This window comes from Myotis brandtii, unplaced genomic scaffold (assembly GCF_000412655.1).
Source record: "Myotis brandtii unplaced genomic scaffold, ASM41265v1 scaffold191, whole genome shotgun sequence".
In the NCBI taxonomy this organism is placed as follows: Eukaryota; Metazoa; Chordata; class Mammalia; order Chiroptera; family Vespertilionidae; genus Myotis; species Myotis brandtii.
Genome location: NW_005357115.1, coordinates 8,927,356 through 8,945,679, shown reverse-complemented (window position 1 = coordinate 8,945,679; position 18,324 = coordinate 8,927,356). Strand labels below are relative to the sequence as shown.

General features: G+C 36.7%; 1 protein-coding gene across 3 annotated transcripts in view; it reads left to right on the top strand.

Annotated features, from left to right (window-relative positions):
- Positions 1–18,324, top strand: part of NRXN1 (neurexin 1) — a 944,853-nt gene that overhangs the window by 911,421 nt on the left and 15,108 nt on the right. For 2 of the 3 annotated variants that reach the window (XM_014538489.1, XM_014538488.1), the window contains exon 19: positions 8,790–8,877. In XM_014538489.1, the coding sequence (XP_014393975.1) occupies positions 8,790–8,877 (88 nt within the window). The remainder of the gene's footprint in view (positions 1–8,789; positions 8,878–18,324) is intronic. The other variant, XM_005864821.2, reaches the window with a different exon arrangement.

Below are 18,324 nucleotides of genomic sequence, written 5' to 3'. Positions count from 1 at the left end.
GGCTGAAAGTGTTACAAAGTTTCAAACTGCCAGCTCAGAGGCCAGCAGCGCAGGCGGCTGGCGGGGAACGTTGGTTTCCTCCTTCAATGAAGGAAGCAAGCCTCATGTTCGCTTTAAGCTGCCTGGCTGCCAGCCGCCATCTTGGCTGTCAGTTAATTTACATATCTCCCTGATTAGCCAATGGGAAGGGTAGCGGTCGTACGCCAATTACCATGTTTCTCTTTTATTAGTGTAGATACTACAGGCCCCAGTGCACAAAATTTGTGCACTCGAGTGCTTGAATGTGGGGAGGAGGGTGTCCCTCAGCCCGGATTGCAAGAGGGCACAAGTTAGACCAAGGGGCCCCACCGGTGAACGATCAGGGACAGGGAGGGACGCGAGAGGTTGGCCAGCCAGGGAGGGACCATCGGAGGGCTCCAGGGTATGTCTGGCCTGTCTCACTCAGTCCTGATTGGCCAGACCCCAGCAGCAAGCTAACCTACCAGTCAGAGCATCTGCCCCCTGGTGGTCAGTGTACATCATAGCAAGCGGTTGAGCGGCCTTAGCATATTATGCTTTGATTGGTTGAATGGCCAACCGGACACTTAGCATAGTAGGCTTTTATTATATAGGATATTTACATGTATAGTATGTGTACTCACATGTAATATTGAGAACACAGAAACCAGTCCAAGATGATGCATATTGCTCATGAGGTTCAGACTGAGAGTTCATATCTGAACTTGTATATATTTTCCATTGTTGAGCAGCATACTAAAATTAAACTGAAGTGGTTCAATACTACAACATTTCAAATACGTATGAATGAACCAGAATATGCACCATAAGGATTGAAGTAGACAGATATGGAAGCATGAAGCTTCAGTTTAACTATAACCAGCAAAGATTAGATCTTAGTTTATGAATGACATAACATTACAGCATCTGAGTGAGATAACATTTGCTCTAAATCACTGCTTGATAGAAACACTCAGAGAGGTGCTGTGCAGATATCGACTCATTGGGGGAGCTCAGTATGCAACCTTGTATATATTCAAGTCATGGGTCAAAATCCAAAAATCAAGTTTCTCTTAACTGAGTCATCATCATTTCCAACTATAACTTTGTTTCTTGCTGTTCCATGCTCCAAGCATTGTGTGGAATAGAAGTTCTCATATATTCCCACATTAAAGTTCTAGCAAATATCAGAAAGACATTGGTTATGATATTTCCCAGGAGGAAATAAATGTGGATAACTAGGAGTCTGTGGCTCTTTCTATACCTTTGATTTTGCACCTCTAAACTCTAGGGCCATCATGTAAATGAGATTGCCTTGATCAATGAATGCATTTCTAGAGTGTATCTGGAGAAACAACCAGTATTTAGGAATAAATAGTCACTTTCATTTATTTATTCTCAAGATGTACTAAGAGATAATTTGACAAAACCTTAATGATGGTTGTGTGAGAGAGACAAAGATAAATAGCTCATTAGTACTTAGGTTGTGTTATCAGTAGTTAATAAGAGAGACCTGCAAAGTTGGAAGGATTTTCATCAGTGGATTAATGAGAAGAGAGACAGAGAGTTCGTTGAGTTAATTTTGTAGCCAGCATGGGCTGCAATGTTCTAAGTAGAAGGGACAGAAAAGGTAGCAGAAAATTCAGAAATTTACATTTTACTTCTGTCACCAAGAATTTATTTGTGCATTTATATGCAGAGCTGAGAGGCGAAGTGTTTAAGGTCTTTAAAAAATAAGCTAAGAAAAGATTACCACTAGTAAATAAAAATGTTCTGGGTTTACACCATTTCAAAGTAACTGCAGTTAGTATTTGAATTTTGTTTTAAAATTTTGAACTCCATCCTTCATTATATTCCCTTTGTAGTGTAAAGTGTACACCATGTCAAGTGAAGCAGTAGCTGTGTATGTGTGTCTGCTTTCTTCATGGGAATTTTAGTGGTCATTTATTAAAATCCAGTACTCTTTTTTGCCACCTTTTTAACTTATTTTAAATTCATTTCATAATGTACCTTTATAAACCACATCAACCTTTAGAAGACAAATGATTTTGGATGGATGGATGGATATATGATTGGGTGATAAATGAATGGACAGAAGTCACCTGGAATAAGAGACAATTACATTCTACTAGAGGTCTGGATAATCTCATAACTTTGCCATTCATTTGCAGAATAATGTGGTCAAACAGAAATACTTAAATTTTTAGCTTCAGTTTTCTAATATCTAAAATGAAGATCTCTGAGGTCCGGCTCAGTACAAGAAGATCTTTGACTGACTAAAATGTGATTCCATTCTGTTACATGTTAAATGCCACATAAAAAAAGCTTGAAATTTCGAGGCATGTTAGTTGAAACTATCCATCATTGGCATTTTACAATTTTAAAATCTGCTTTTGGCCTCATAATGAACAAGGATTTTCAGTTCAACCTGTGTGACTAATTAGTCTTTTCAGTCACCATACTTGACCAGAGAAATTCATATTGACACAGCCAGAAGCCTAGATTTGCACTGCAAACATCTGTCAGTATTTATTTAATTTGGAAATGGCCAAACCCATTTCAGGAGGTGCTTTGTCTATAACCAAGACAAATAGAGAGGGAACACATCTCATCCCATGCATAGTTTAGTTTCCCTTTCAGCACCTCCACTCCACTACCAACAGTCTTTGGAGGTCTTACACCCCAAGTTCTAATTAGTGAGAATCCAGAAGGATAGATTTTTCCAGTGGCTTTGCAAAAATTTAAACTTCACTTTAACTTTTATTTTTTGCCAGCTATTCTACATTGCTTTGGCTAAAAATTGAAATGCAATATGAGCATAGAGGTTATCATTAGCTTAAAGAAATAGTATGAGAGATATACTGTATTTTTAAAACATAAATTTGATTTGAACTTTCCTGACACCAAATTTCTACTTTGCCGGTATATTATTTTTATAAATATTGCGAAAATATGTTCTTTTTTGATTAATCAGGAATCCAGTTCTTTTGTTTTTTCCCATAATTTTCTTTAAATTAATGTATCTGTGGCATTATTGGTACATTCCTATCTTTCCCTTTGGGTTTTGCCTGTTAGGATGACCAGTATCAAATGGGTATCAAAATGCATGTTGGAATGAGTAGATGTTGTGATCTCTTTACCGTGGTGGAGTTTTTTCTATCCAACCCACGTTCACTATTCTGGAACCATTACATACATTTTAAGCAGCCAAGGAAATCTTGAAGAAAATTGAATGGCTTTCAAGCCTGTCTTTTCCCCAAGCAGACAGCTGATTTATGGTCACTTTTTGTAATAACCTAAGGCATCCGTTGGGGGAAAAAACACATTAAAGAAATGTGAAAGCTGGCTGTTTTCAGGGATATTTAAGCTTTTCCCTAAATATTCATGAATGCCAATGTTCAAACATTTGAATGGAGTAAATGAGTGTACAAAAGGGTTTATTTTTTGAGCAGGTACTTAACTATAACACACAGGATAATAGTGCCTTCACCTATGTTCTGAACAAACATGTTATTGGTGAATATTTAATGAAGTAATAGATATGGGAGCACTGTTATATTTCAAGAAAACAATATGCTATTTGAATTGAATTGATTGTTGTTATTTGTATTAATGAGTGATTTGTTCCCATGCTTTAGAATAGAGTGGGCACAGTAAGTTATTTGCAGGTAAGAACCATAATTTGTACCTTGCTAGGTAATGACCACATTTCTGCCCATCAGAAAATGCTGTGCATAGATGAGCTGTATCATATTTGATGGTGACTAATTGATCCTCATCTTCTTTGTTATTCATGTACTGGAGCTAACATTCATCCTTCACAAAGTGGATATCAGTTTATTATTTTTATTTTAATTAGATTATGGAGCCATGTGATTGACAGCTTTATGTGGCACCTACTACTCAGAAAAAAAAAATGAACAATTGATAAATAAGAACCAAAAGCTTGAATGAGACAATGGAAACTACTACAGGGTCTATCTGCACATTCCTTTGCACTTTTAATAGCATTGTTGATTAACTAAAATTATCAATTTGATAAGTTTCTTTATTGAATTGATTTGGTTCACTGTTTGGAACTTGAACTTGTATATATTTATTATAATTGCATTTTTTAAGGGGGTACAGTTTTTCCTCTAGATCAAAATTGTGACTTTCCATACATCCTAGAAATGTCTTGCCTCATAGATCATCTATGTAGTGGGTCAGACATACCTTGGGGAATTTGTAACACTAATTCTGAATCCTGGCACCTTTTTTTTCAGGGAGACACACCTAGTAATAAATGTTTTCTGGAAAGACTGTCAGATTCAGTCCTGTAAGGCAGACATAATGCGCGCTCTCTCTCTCGTTCAGAGCAGCTTCATATAAACAAAAGTATCATCAAGAACAAGTGTCCATCAATTAGCCAGACGTCACATTTCAGCTAGCATCATCTCTACCCATCAGTTTCCTCAATCAATTCAGTCTAAATGTCATTCACAGCAGTGAACGATTAGGCTAAATAATATTATGTAAATAAGCACCATTGCTTCAGAAAATATTTATTTTTCTTTTTGGGGGGATGTATAGCCAAATAGACTATTTCTGTTTAGAAACAGCTTCAATAGAAGTTTTAGAGCAAATCAAGGATTTCTTTGTGGGCACCACATTTATAATGGGCGTCCTTTCTACAGTTGGAGTTGCTCTGTAGAAAGCATTTGGATTTCGAATGTCCTTTCTATAGTTGGATTGTAGGTGTGTTCATAGGAATATATCAGTCTTCAGGGAAGCCATTTAGCATGAGGAAAAAGTCTAAGAGTGCTGTTGTTATCAGAGATACAATATTTCAGAATAAGTTTATGTATCTGCTTCTCGTATCTTTTTACCACACTGATACCCAATTGTGCTATATTTTAAAAAGTGATAGCAAGTGAATGTGCAGCAAATTTCACCATTAAAGGGGGGAAGGGAAAGACTCCTTATAAGTGAGAAAAAAAGAGTAAACTACATCTACTTTCTAACCTACTAAATGATCTCTTTCTAATAATCCTGGACATTAAATAAATTGGTCTGTTTCTCTAAAAATTATTTTTCAATTACAGTTGATATACAACATTGTTAGTTCAGATATACAACATAGTGATTGGACATTTATATACTTATGAAGTGATCACCCCAATAAATCTAGTATACCCATCTGACTGGTCTAACTTCTTACTCTACTTTAAGAACATCCTTTCTGCCCCATCCTGATTACATTTTTCTAGCTTATAACATATTGGTGTTTATCCATTGAATATAATGAATTAAGTTTCAGTGCCTTTATTTCTTGAATTCTGCCCTGGTCATTTTTTCCTTACAGGTAGGGAGACCTCAGTATTTTTACTAGACATTCTGGGCACAAACAGATGCCATGTGAATGTTCAGACCACTCTGAATTGGGGAAGGTCAGCATGGCACTTTGGCCTCTGAATGGTTAAATGGATAGTTATGTAAAGCTAATGTTTTTGCTTGATCACTATTCTGTCTCTTTCAGCAGGTAGCCTCTTCTCTGAAAAGGTTATAGGCCTCAGCAAAGAGTATACTAAAGAATAGAACTGATTGATGTGATATATTTGAGTTTCTTTCTACCACTCTCAACAGCATGCCATAGAGAGACAGTTCTAAACACAATGAATTAAATTTAAATTACACAGCTTTGGCTAGGAAATTGTTAACTCAGCCTCCAAAATAAAATTTAATTTTTTCCCTACATTTGAGCCACTTCATTTTTTTTTCATACAGTGATGATTGCTGCAATGCCTCTACTACTTAAAAACTTTTATTCACAATTCCGTTACTTTTTAAAAGACCATGCCAGGTTTTAATTTTTGAAGAAAAACATGAAAAACAAGAATGTATATTCATTATACCAGGAAAAGTACGTTAAAATCTAAATTATAGTTTTACAATAAGGGCATATTTGCACAGCTTGTTTTCTACTTGAAAGGTCTATAGAAGGTACTATTTAATGGATGACATGTTTTGTTATTTTAGGTACTATATTTTGTGAAAGATAACACTGAGAACATTCTAACACTTTCTGTTTGCTATTAAATTGTCCCAAAGGCTGTTGAATGTAGAAAATAGGTCAACTTTTAAAACAGAACTTAAAACTTGTGCGGCTAAATAATTTAGTCTGCATCAAACACTATCCATGGAGTCACACATTTTCAGTCCATGAATTTCTTTTAAGAAGCAGCCTTTATTATGCATACTTGATGTTTGACTTCTAGTTCAGAATTTGAACCTAGACAGTAAAAGAGGGAAGCTTAGCTCAACAAAGTACCAATATAGCCACTATATTTTGATTACATATTAACATGAGATCTTACATGTATAATTCACACATACAACTTCCAGTTTAATATCTAAAATTATATTATTTATAAATAGAGCACAAAAATCTATTTGGTTCTACATTTGTGAAATGTAGCAATATTGATAATATTGCCACTTTTTATGAACATTACAATGTGGTCCTATTTTAGGTCTTTGTGTACTAATTTAATTCTTACAATAGGAACTATTATGTTGTCCAATTTTTCAGGTGAGAAAAACAAAATGCAGGATAGTTGATAAACTTCTAAATCAGAGTTTCCCAGCTTCTGCACTATTGGCATTTTGGGAGGACTGTCACGTGCCTTTTAGGACATTCAGCAGCATTCCTGGTTTCTACCTCTTAGATTCCAATGACAGCTGACACCCTCCACCCCAGTTGTGTCAATATGTAATGTCTCCAGACATTGCCAAATGTCCCACAGGCAGCGGAGGGGAATGGGTCAACATCACTGCTGGGGTAAGAAGCAGGAGATTGAATAATTTACTCACATCCTCCTATCAAGAACAAAAAAATAGCACCCCTACACTGATTGCATTAATGTAGTTAACAGTCCTCAAGGAACATGAGAAATACTCTTGTAACCCTGAAATTAATTTTAAAGAGTATCCACTGTGGTTTAGAAAAAGTATCTTTGTATTTGAAATTAGCTCCATAAAAAGCAAGTGATCTGCTCTGGGGCAAATTGGAACAATTGGCCTGCAAGACCTCATAATCCAATAACTTGTTATCAAGCCAGTTTGGATGTTAGCCTGCAGGACGTGCTTGTGCCAAAAAGAGGATTTTTTTTCCCCTTTAAAGCTCACTTTAATGAAAGATACCTGTGTAAGGATCACACCAATTGCTGGTAGTTATCACTAACATGAACAGTTACAATTCAAGGAAAACTGATATTTTGAATTTGGTCTTTTAAAATAACAGCAGCAAAATGAATGAATCCAGTCTCCTAATTGTCTCAGAAGAATTGAGAACAGAATAATATGAAGCCATCTCACGATGCTATTTAAATGCTTGCATTTAATTGAAGTTATATTAAAGAAGAATTAGCATCTGAACAAATTCTTTATTCTTAATTAAAGCTCCTGCACTTAAACGATTTTTAAGCCTAATCTTTTGTCACAAAAGTGCATCATCCCTTGTCTCCATTTTTCAAAATGGCACAATTTTCTTGACATTTACTTATGCTTTAATCTTGGACTGTATTAGTTACTGTTTTAATGAAAACAAGTCATATTACATTTTGGCTTTTTAAAAAATTGTAAGATTTATATTATTTTTAATTTGTAATAAGTTGTAACTGAGATAACGTATTAGTTTCAGGTATACAACATAATGATCACCACAATAAGTCCAGTTAACATGCTTCACTATAATAGCTACAGCCTAGGTTAATTCCACTTTTAAATAAGGCTTTCATTAATGTTGCAGTTCTGAATATTGTCTAAACAATTATAATCTCCTTAATCCTTAGCCGATGTAATGAGATATTTTCCTTCTTGTACCTTGCATTCTCTCTGTGCTGCCATTAGCCAGATCTGATGCAAACCTCACAGTCTCCATGCAGTAACTGTGCTGAGTTTACTGCTGCTTGTAAGTGGCAGTAAAGAACAACCTCCAGTGCTTGTAAATGAGTCGATTATGTGACTAACTGCCAGGATTTACACACTCTGCTTTTTATTACAGTGAGTGTTGTCTTTTTTGCTTTAAGTGCAATGAAGCAACGAGAATGTCACAACGACAATCGACACCTCTTTCCTACTTACTGTAAAATACCACCCCCTCACCCAAATATGATTTTCACTTATCATGACACCTTAATGATAAAAAGACAATGGGGACGTGATACCTGCTACCGAATTGTAACAAAAACAAAAATTCAGTATAAAATCTAAACACAAATTTTTTAAATACCTTAAGTAGATTGTATTTGCTTCCTTTTTTCACATCAGTGAAACATATCCTGTTTCCTAGTAAGGGCAAGCTCTAGCACAAAGATTCATCAAACTCTACCTGGCTATGAATGTAAAAGGTTATAGCATCAAACCTACTGATGCATACATGGTGGCACTCCAGAGCTGCCATAAACTCCAAATCATCTGTTTCTGTCAGGCTGCTTTAAACCTGGATGCTACTGTGTGCAGCTTCTCCATGCTGTTGAATGGGTGGGTGTCTATAGAGTTGGCTACCACCATTTCCATGCCTTCCTGTAAAATAAGCTATAACTGTGTTTTCACACGCAACTTCCATGAGAGATCTAGAGAAGGTTGAAAAAAAATGTAAGCTCTGTGTCTTTGGGAAGGGAAATAGGTACTGAATTTTGTTTCTCAATGTATCAGGTAAACACACACGTATTTCACTTGTCAATGAGACAAAGATGAGAAGCTCTGTTGGGATCCTTTAAAGTAATCGACTGAATGTGCTTTTCTTACAGACCACAGATGACATCCTTGTGGCCTCAGCAGAGTGTCCCAGCGATGACGAGGACATTGACCCCTGTGAGCCGAGCTCAGGTGGGTTAGGTTAGTCGACTTTTTTTCTTACTTTCTTTGCTTACTCTAAATCTTCGTTGCATGCTATAGTTCTTAGAAAAACCTTGCATTTATATCTAAACATCCATCCTATTACACAAGGCCTTGTTGAGAGGTACGGGTTATTGCTTTTACATGTTTATTGAAAAAGAATTAAAAACAAAACCCACCAAGATTGTGTATTTCAGAAAGAGCAGTGGGGATAGCACACAAGGCTGCTACTTTACTGTTCACATTCCCTTAACTCACAACGTAATTTTTGTTGTATAACGTTATCATGGGCTTTCCTTTGGTCACCTATAGCAAAATTGCCAGCTATAAAATTGCAGTGCATTGTGGAAAATTGTTTGACCTTTCTACTGACAAAAAGTATCCACCACTCACTCTACCAGCAAATTATCTTAAGTGAAATATTTCTGAATTTCAAAAGTGAGACTATTATGGCAGTGGTAAAACAAACAGCAGGTACAGTCTTTGCTGTACGTAATAGAGAGCATTTGAGTCTTGCCATGTCACCCTAAAATTCAAGCTGGTGCATTTTAACTCAAGCCGATGCATAATTTCTCCTCCTCCTCTGTGATAGGGTGTAGCTGACCAACACAACCCCTGTTTCCATCCAGCCCTGTACCCTTTCCTCTCCTTTTTATTAGCTGTGGGCCCAGAAAATTAGTCCCAGCCTGGATTTTATGTCAGATATTCATAATACCAACAACGGGGGCCTTTCCAGCGTTTCTTAAAATTCAGTCATTGTCTTGTTTAGGTTACCAAAAGGAGTGAGGCAGATCTGAGCTAACCACGATCAGCTAACTCATCATCTATGTCACCTAGAAAGAACCCCAGAAAAACGTCACGTCACAATACAACAACTCAATTGCCTTTTTGTGAAGAATATCATTTTGAAGTAAATCTACTCATTTTGATATTTGAATTTTTACAAGATGGTTCAGGATGCATGTCTTGCCTTTCCTTTTGAACATCACTACCTCCCATTGATTTTAGCTTCGGACTCTAAGCTCTTAGAAAAGCCACTGACAGCCAGTAAGGAGCAGAAGGTTTGGGAGAGCCAGTCTTGTGTGTTCGTGTCCTCCCTCCTCTACCTGCACCCCACCATCAAAATTCTCAGCCCGCAGAATTGTCTTTCATGTACAGTTATTAGCATTCTGATGAGCATCCATTCCATTCCTCCAGTGTATTGCTCTCTGTAACCATTCTGTTTGGGTTATCTGGACAGTGTCCCTTTGTGATGCCTTCCTGGGCCCTTTGCCAAGATCCTGCCTTTGTTTTCATTTGTATTCTCTATTTCTATATATCATATAACAAAGAAAGAAGTTGCTTTTTAAATATATTACATCAGTCCCATCTTTTTTCTCTCCCTCCCTCAGATTTCGTCTTTCCCCATTTCTCCTATTCTCACATGCCCAACCAGGACATTCTCTTTGTATCTGATCTTCTCTGAGATCTTCCAGCATAGGTTGTTCATCAAACAAAGTCGGGTGTTTGGTTGTGTTCATATTTGTTTTCCTGATTCACATTTTCTAGAGAGCAGCCCATTTTTTAGCATGTCCCACTGTATTAATAAAGCACTGAAAACAGTTCAAGTTCCTACTAATACCAGGACATTCTCTTTGTATCTGATCTTCTCTGAGATATTCCAGCATAGGCTGCTCATCAAACAAAGTCGGGTATTTGGTTGTGTTCATATTTGTTTTCCCGATTCACATTTTCTAGAGAGCAGTCCATTTTTTTCAGCATGTTCCACTGTATTAATAAAGCACTGAAAACAGTTCAAATTCCTACTAAGTACACTACTTGCTGCATTTCCTTCCTCTGTCTTGACTCTTTTTGCCAAGTGAGTAGAGTCTATCAACCTCTTATATGGAGTCCTCACCTTGGGTATCTAGTAACCTTGGGTATCTAGTAAACTTCATGTGAGAACTCTAATTGCATTTAAAATTGTCACATTTTTTTCTTCTTATTGAGCACAGGTACATGATCAAAATCTTCTAGCTTTTGTTTATAGGTCATACTAACCATTCCTTATAGACTCGGTTATTGTCTCTTTCTCCAGGACTGAGGGTTTCGGAGGGCGGGGAGGAGGAGAGAAAGAGAGATTATGCTTTTGTCATCCTCCTGTCCTTTTTATTCACGTGAGTTTTGTCAGTTGTATTCAACAGTCTAGCACAACGGAAAGTGGGAAGCAGCTTGCTAATAGCCATATGCCAGATAATCTTTCTGCTCTTGTTTTCTTTATCACATGAGAACTCTAATTGCATTTAAAATTGTCACATTTTTTCTTCTTCTTGAGCACAGGTAAATGATTAAAATCTTCTAGCTTTTACTTATAGGTCATACTAACCATTCCTTATAGATTCGGTTATTGTCTCTTTCTCCAGGATTGAGGGTTTCGGAGGGCGGGGAGGAGGAGAGATTATGCTTTTGTCATCCTCCTGTCTTTTTATTCACGTGAGTTCTGTCAGTTGTGTTCAACAGTCTAGCACAACAGAAAGTGGGAAGCAGCTTGCTAATAGCCATACGCCAGATAATCTTTCTGCCCTTGTTTTCTTTATCACACTTCACACTATGTGAAAGGATCTTGTTTATCTGTGCATTACCTGTTCATGAATGCATAGCTTGCATCCCCCCATAAGTAGGGCAGCTCCGTGAAGCAGAAACCCTGTTTGCCTTGCTCCATGCATGGATCTGTTGTGTAAATTTTGTTCTACTGCAACAAAGGCTCTTGTCAGGTATACAAAACCAACAGCTACTGCCTCTATCTGATGACACCTACTTCAAGACTCTTGTACCAAGCCTCGTTTAACTTTTCATCCTCTTCCTCCGAATTTTTTTCTCCCCGTACTCTCCCGTTTTCAACTCATCAGTTCCTCTTAAGGCTTAAACTCCAAATGTGGTTGCTTCAATGGGATCATTTGCCTTAGACTTTTCTTGTGACCTTACCTGTTCTTGAAAGTGTCTCCATAGTATATTCCATGAGTGCTTTCTCTTTCTATATTACATTTTGTAAGTGAGATCTCTTTCTACTTGACTTGTTCTGTCCAATTACCGATGACTTTGTATGCCCAACTTTAATAATTCCTGTACTTTGCTCTTTTGGTAGAATTGGCTCTTTTTCTGTGACATCTTCCTATGAGATTCTTAGTTTATATATTTCCCAAATATTTTTCTTTAATGCTCTGCAAATATGAATGTTGTTCTATTATAGAATGCCCCTCCTGCAAGCCTTTCTTTTCTTAATGTACTGGTTTTCTTAAATATCTTTTTCTTGCTTGCATTTTATCTTGAATACAAGTATAAAATAACATGTGCAAAAACTGTACTTGTTGATATTATTAGATTTTGGATAATGTTTGATAAAGCTAAAAATCATTTCAGATTATCAGCAGGTCATGTTTTAGAAAACTGACTTTTTAGAAAAATTACATATTGAGTTATTCAGAAATTAGTTGTATCTGCTATGCACTTTTGCTCTTCCTAAAGCAAAGAAAAGCAAGCTGATATTTTTGTAAAAATGTGCAGGATAACTTCTACAGGTGGGTTGCACACTAATGTCTTTCACACTCCCTGAATATTTACATAATAGAGTTCTCTGATCTCCCTGATCCACAGCCCCTTCAAATATCTTCTTCTCTGAAAATGTGCTATGTTCATTACTTAGGCACCTTTCTAGGGCTATTAATGAAACAGGGAAAATCTGGCATATTCTTGAATAGAGTAAATATGCCTTCTAGCAAGTGTTTGATCAATTTGAATTACCATGTGGTTCCCTTCAGAACTCTTAATGAAGAGGAAAGTTGTATATGTGGTAGATTATCAGTTTCACCATTGATCAAATAGTATTGAGTCCTCCTGTGCACCCACTGCTCTGTTAAGCTCTGGGAGCAAAAATAGGAAGTTCTTATTCAATTTCACATTCTACAAACGGACATCTTTCATTCTACCCTGAATGCATTCTCAATTAATCTTCATGATCACCAGGTTCTTCATCTTTGACATTAAAATATCACCTATTTTTCAGGTTATTGCAGGAATTAAAACTAATATTTAAGGCGCCTGCTGCAATGCCTGGCATAAAGTGAAGCATAAATGGTGGTTCTTCTTTTTCTCAGTTTAGCAATATAGAAAGAATATTCAACCTACATTTTCCCTTTTACAAAGTGCTATTACTTTTCTGACTGAAAATCAGTGGACAAATGATGAGCCACTCTGGCCTCCTGATGGGAACTGTACATGTTGAAACTAGATCAGGGACAACCCCCTGTGTGGAAACACTTGGAACTCAGTTATCCTTGGTTGCAGCCATATTGTCCTGTGTGGTTAGCATTGGAAAATACCTTCACATTGGTATAAACAGTGTTTAGAATATGGCAGGGTGACTATGCAATTCAGGAAGTCTAACTGAATCATCACTCTTAGCTGAGAGGTAGAAATTGGAAGCAGCCATTGGGAACTAGATCACATTTCCCAAAATGCCTCCTTTCAGCTGCCTGGACATGTGACAAGCGGATAGCTTTTCCCTCAGCCTACAGATATGGTTATTAGATTAAATGAATTAATATATAGAAAGCATGTTGTAGAACAGTGCCTTGCTTATAATAAGTGCTATATGACTATTTGCTGTCATTACGATTTGTATTAAATACATATTTTCCAAGACATTTTTTCACGTGAACATACTTTAGTTTGTAAAGCTTTGAAATCTTATGTTTTAGATTTACTTAGTAAATTGACAAAATGACAACACTGCAAACCAGTTAAGTTTCAAGGTGACCCTTAATAATGTCAGTATGTTAGTTAGTTTTGAAATCCTTTTCTAAATAGAACCTTTTCTGAAAACTCAAGAAATTTGGAAAGGTGATTTTTATGTTGATATTTGAGACAGTAAATGAAGATTATGACCCCCTTTGGTGAGATCTTCCTAATTGAATAACTCTACTTTGTCTATATTACAAAGAGAACAGGATCAGCTTCCAGTTTCCTGGGAACCCTATTTAGGAAAAATAATTTCCCCTTTTATTTATAATGCTGAGCATATCCTGTCCATACTCTTTGTGTATGTATGTGTGGGAAGGCGGGGAAGGGGGGCTAGCTAATAGAATATTGGGCCACCTCCATATCAATTAAATCTTTGTCAAACGAGAAAAAAGAAAGCTCTATTGAATAATAATTTTAAAAGCTGGGTAGTTATAGCAGAAGAAAAGGATTATCATTTTTGTGACAATATTTTAAGCATAAGTTGAACCAATAGGGATGAGCTAGTCAGTACAGACCCTCAAAGGATAACTGTTGATTGCTCATCACTTGTTCACAATGATCTGGGTTCAAGTTAAATGAGTAATAATAGGCCACAATAACAACTAGCACTTAGTGAAGATTTATTCTCTTTGTTATTGCTCTTAGTACTTGACGAACATTCTACTTCATTATTTTTCATATTTCAGAAGTTTGTTAGAAAATTCAGGCATAGCACAAAAATAACATTATTTTTTTAAATGTTCACTTAAATTTAAAAGGTCCTTTGCATGTATTACTATTCATTAGGCTAAATTTGCTGCAATTACCATGCAGTTTTACAGTGTGCTATTTTGAGAAAAGATCAAAGGATTTCTATTGAACCGAACCCATTAACCACATTAGCAGTGAAAATATGTATATTAAATGAGGTGCATCTTTTCATTAAATAAGTAATCACAATCATTTAAGGAATATTTCACTTATTAGATCATATTTTTAAAGCCTGATTAGGGGCTAATTTTGTGCAACATTTAAAATTGAGGTATTTATTATGTGATTATTCAAAAACAAGTTTAATTAGCCCTAATAGTCAACACATTGCAGTTAAAATGGTGAATTTTGAGCTGTAGCCAGAAAAACAACAGTAATGAGTGCTCCGTTTTTTGAGACATCTAGAGCATCTCCTTAGCACCAGGCCGGAGTCAGTGCCAAGGACTTAGCTAATGGTATAAGTGCAGGACCAGGCAGCTGGAGTTGGGTCACTGATATGATTGTTGGATTTCAGTGTCTGACATGCTGATGGAGAAATTTGTGTTTTTTGTTTTGTTTTTTTTTTTTCCAATGTAAATTTAATTATCTAGAAAGCAAACAAAAATGAGCATTGTATGGTTAAAATACAAGAAAGTCATTTTAGACATCATTTGCACTCACTCCCCCACCCCCCCGTTTTTCTGAGAGCAGTAATGTCAAAACAAAAATTACATTGGACAAAGAGGCCAGAACTTGAGCTAAAAAAAAAAACACAAAAAAAACAGGAGAGCTTAAAGAGCTGCATTGGAGAGTTCAGAGACTATCTTTGGTAATTGGCTTCACCCAAAGTAAAAGTAAACCTTCTATATCTTCATGACTGGAGGTACTTCTACAACTTGGAGCAAAGCTCCCTAAGGTGGGCTCCAACTTTCCCACAGAAACGAGGATCTGGGAAATGCAAATTAAAGCCACAATGAGATCTCACATGTCAGATAGTTATCATCAGTATACAAACAACTGTTGGTGAGAAAAGGGAACACTCATGCACTGTTGGTAAGATTGTAAATTGGTTCAGCCACCATGGAATATAGGATGGAGGCTCCTAAAAAATTAGAAGTACCATATGATCCAGCTATTTCACTTCTGCACATTTATCTGAAGAAATTCAAAACACTAGTTCGGAAAGATATATGCACCCCTATGTTCATTGCAGCATTATTTACAATAGTCAAGATACAGAAGCAACCTCAATGTTCATCAATAGATGAATAAAGAAGTAGTAGTATATACATACAGTGGAATGTTACCCAGCCATAAAAAAGAATGAAATATTGCCATTTGTGACAACATGGATCGTCTTAGAGGGTATTATTCAGAAATAAATCAGACAAATGCCATATGATTTCACTTATATGTGAAGTCTAAAAAAACAAACAAACGACACAGAAAGTAAATTGATGGTTGTCAGATGGGAGAGTTGTTGATAGGATGGATGAAAAAAATGTAAAGGGATTAAGAAGTACAGATTGCCAGTTATAAAAACACTCACAGGAATGAAAAGTACAGCATAGGGACTCTAGTCAGTAATATTGCAATAACTACATATAGAGTCAAATAAACACTAGACTTATAGGAGTAATCACTTCATAATGCATATAAATATCTAATCACTAGATTGTACACCTAAAATTAGTACAATGTTATATGTCAATTCTAAGTGAAAAGTAAATAAAAAGGAATACTTTATTAAGTTGCCAGGTTAAAAGAGGATGTATTAAAGCTGCCAATATAGCCAAGACCATCAATCAAACTTTTAAAATTAGTAGAAAGAGATGTACCACCATTGCCATACCTATGAGTACACTAATTTTACATTTCATTTAAGCAAACCTTAGAAGTCAGAGTTCACATCACAGTTCATCCAGTTGCCGTGTAATTGGAAACAAAGCATTGGACCTCTATTTTTTTGCATCTATAAAATGGCATCAATAATGTTAAATACTCATGATATTGTTGTGGTGATAAAAGAGAATGTGTGTAGAGCACTTAGCTTTGAGTCGGCCACACATAACCTTCAATAATATAAATTATCTTTTAATGGCAGTACCAGACAACTAACTGAGTAAGCCATAACATAAAGGGAAATAAACCTGCATCTCAGGGAAGAAAGGAAAATGTTAGTATTTGGCCCTTTAGCATCTAAGTTTTAAAAACTATTTCTGAATTCTATCAGCATAGAACTTTTCTCAGTAGCCACTAGGAAACTAGCAAGACAAGACCTAGTTTCCGCTAGAGCAAAAACTAGCGGAAACTATCTTTTAATGGCAGTACCAGACAACTAACTGAGTAAGCCATATCATAAAGAAATAAACCTGCATCTCAGGGAAGGAAGGAAAACGTTAGTATTTGGCCCTTTAGCATCTAAGTTTTAAAAACTATTTCTGAATTCTATCAGCATAAAACTTCTCTCAGTAGCCACTAGGAAACTAACAAGACAAGAGCTAGTTTCTGCTAGAGAAATAGAGTTTGCTAGGATGGGAAGAGGGTACATATCATCTACTATCCTTATTTCTGGAGGGAAAAAAATGAAAGGGTCGCGGCATTAGGAATGTTGAGAACCACTGTGCTAGAGAAATTGAGGTTGCTAGGATGGGAAGAGGGTACATATCATCTGCTATCCTTATTTCTGGAGGAAAAAAAATACAGGTCTCTGCCACACAGTGCTTTTGAGAAAAGGATGATTAGCTTTCCTGCCTGTTCTTATAATCTGCTTCCCCTTCCTCCTCCAACATTCAGGAACACGTTGGGCAGCTTGGCTTAACCGGGCTTACCCACCACACACCCTTCCCCCATGATGGATGGCTTGCCTTCCATAGTTCCCAATTCTAGGCTTAACACGATTCCTTCTAATGGGCTCAGTGGGGAAGCTGTCTCATCTTTCACCTCAGCTATTGCACTTTCCCCAGAAAGAATGTGATCTTTCTCCAACAAAAGAAAATTGAGACAGCAATAGCTTCCTGACAGGAATATAAAAACCATCACCCGAAGTGAGTAGACCCAGTTTTAAAATCAGGAAAACTGTGCACTGCCTCCTTACCCAGAATGACCTGGACCCTTGCAATTTCCTCCAGGGTACACCATGCAAGTCCAGAGCAGGTGAAAGGGGATGGAAAAGAGAACTGACCTAACAATTTTAGAAATACACCCTAAAACCTAAACAATACTTATTATTTCCAAGATAATAAGCTTTGCTTTCAATTATTACCAAAGAGTGGTCTCAGGTGATTGATTTCATGAGACCTAAAAACCTAACAGATCATAAAATTTTGAAAGAGGAAGAGGTATAATTCACTCCATTCATAGGTACCAGAGAGCACGGATCTGTAAAGATAGAATGTTTCGCAGATCAACAGAAACAAGCTCCATACGCAGCATGACAATTAATGGCCTGAATCATGTCCTGCAATGTAAATGGCCGTTTGCCACCTGAATTCACAGGGCCTCCGTGCATGAGAGGAAAGTCCCTGAATACAGTGACCCCCGTGGGGATAATGTTCTTCATGGCCCTGTCACAACAGACTGAGCCATGGCGTGCAGTACATATTGCAGAATTGTCTACTTGTTGGAACAGCTGGTGATTCAATACCTTTTGTGTGGCAGACACAGGGAAAATAATTGGACCATCACTGTTTTTTCCAAAGCACTTTCACATTGATTGTCCTACCTGGTCTGATCCTCACAAAGACCCTAGGAGGTAAATAATGTATGGCCCCTATGTTGCTGATGAAAACATGGTAGTAGAGGATAATGAGTTGCTATGGGTCAACTCAGCAAGTTAGCTGCAATGCCTAGAATAGAACCTAATGTCTGATATGCTTCCTACCCCTGGCTTTCCTAAGATTCTGTGGGAATGCAAATTTCTTTACTGGAAAGAAAGGG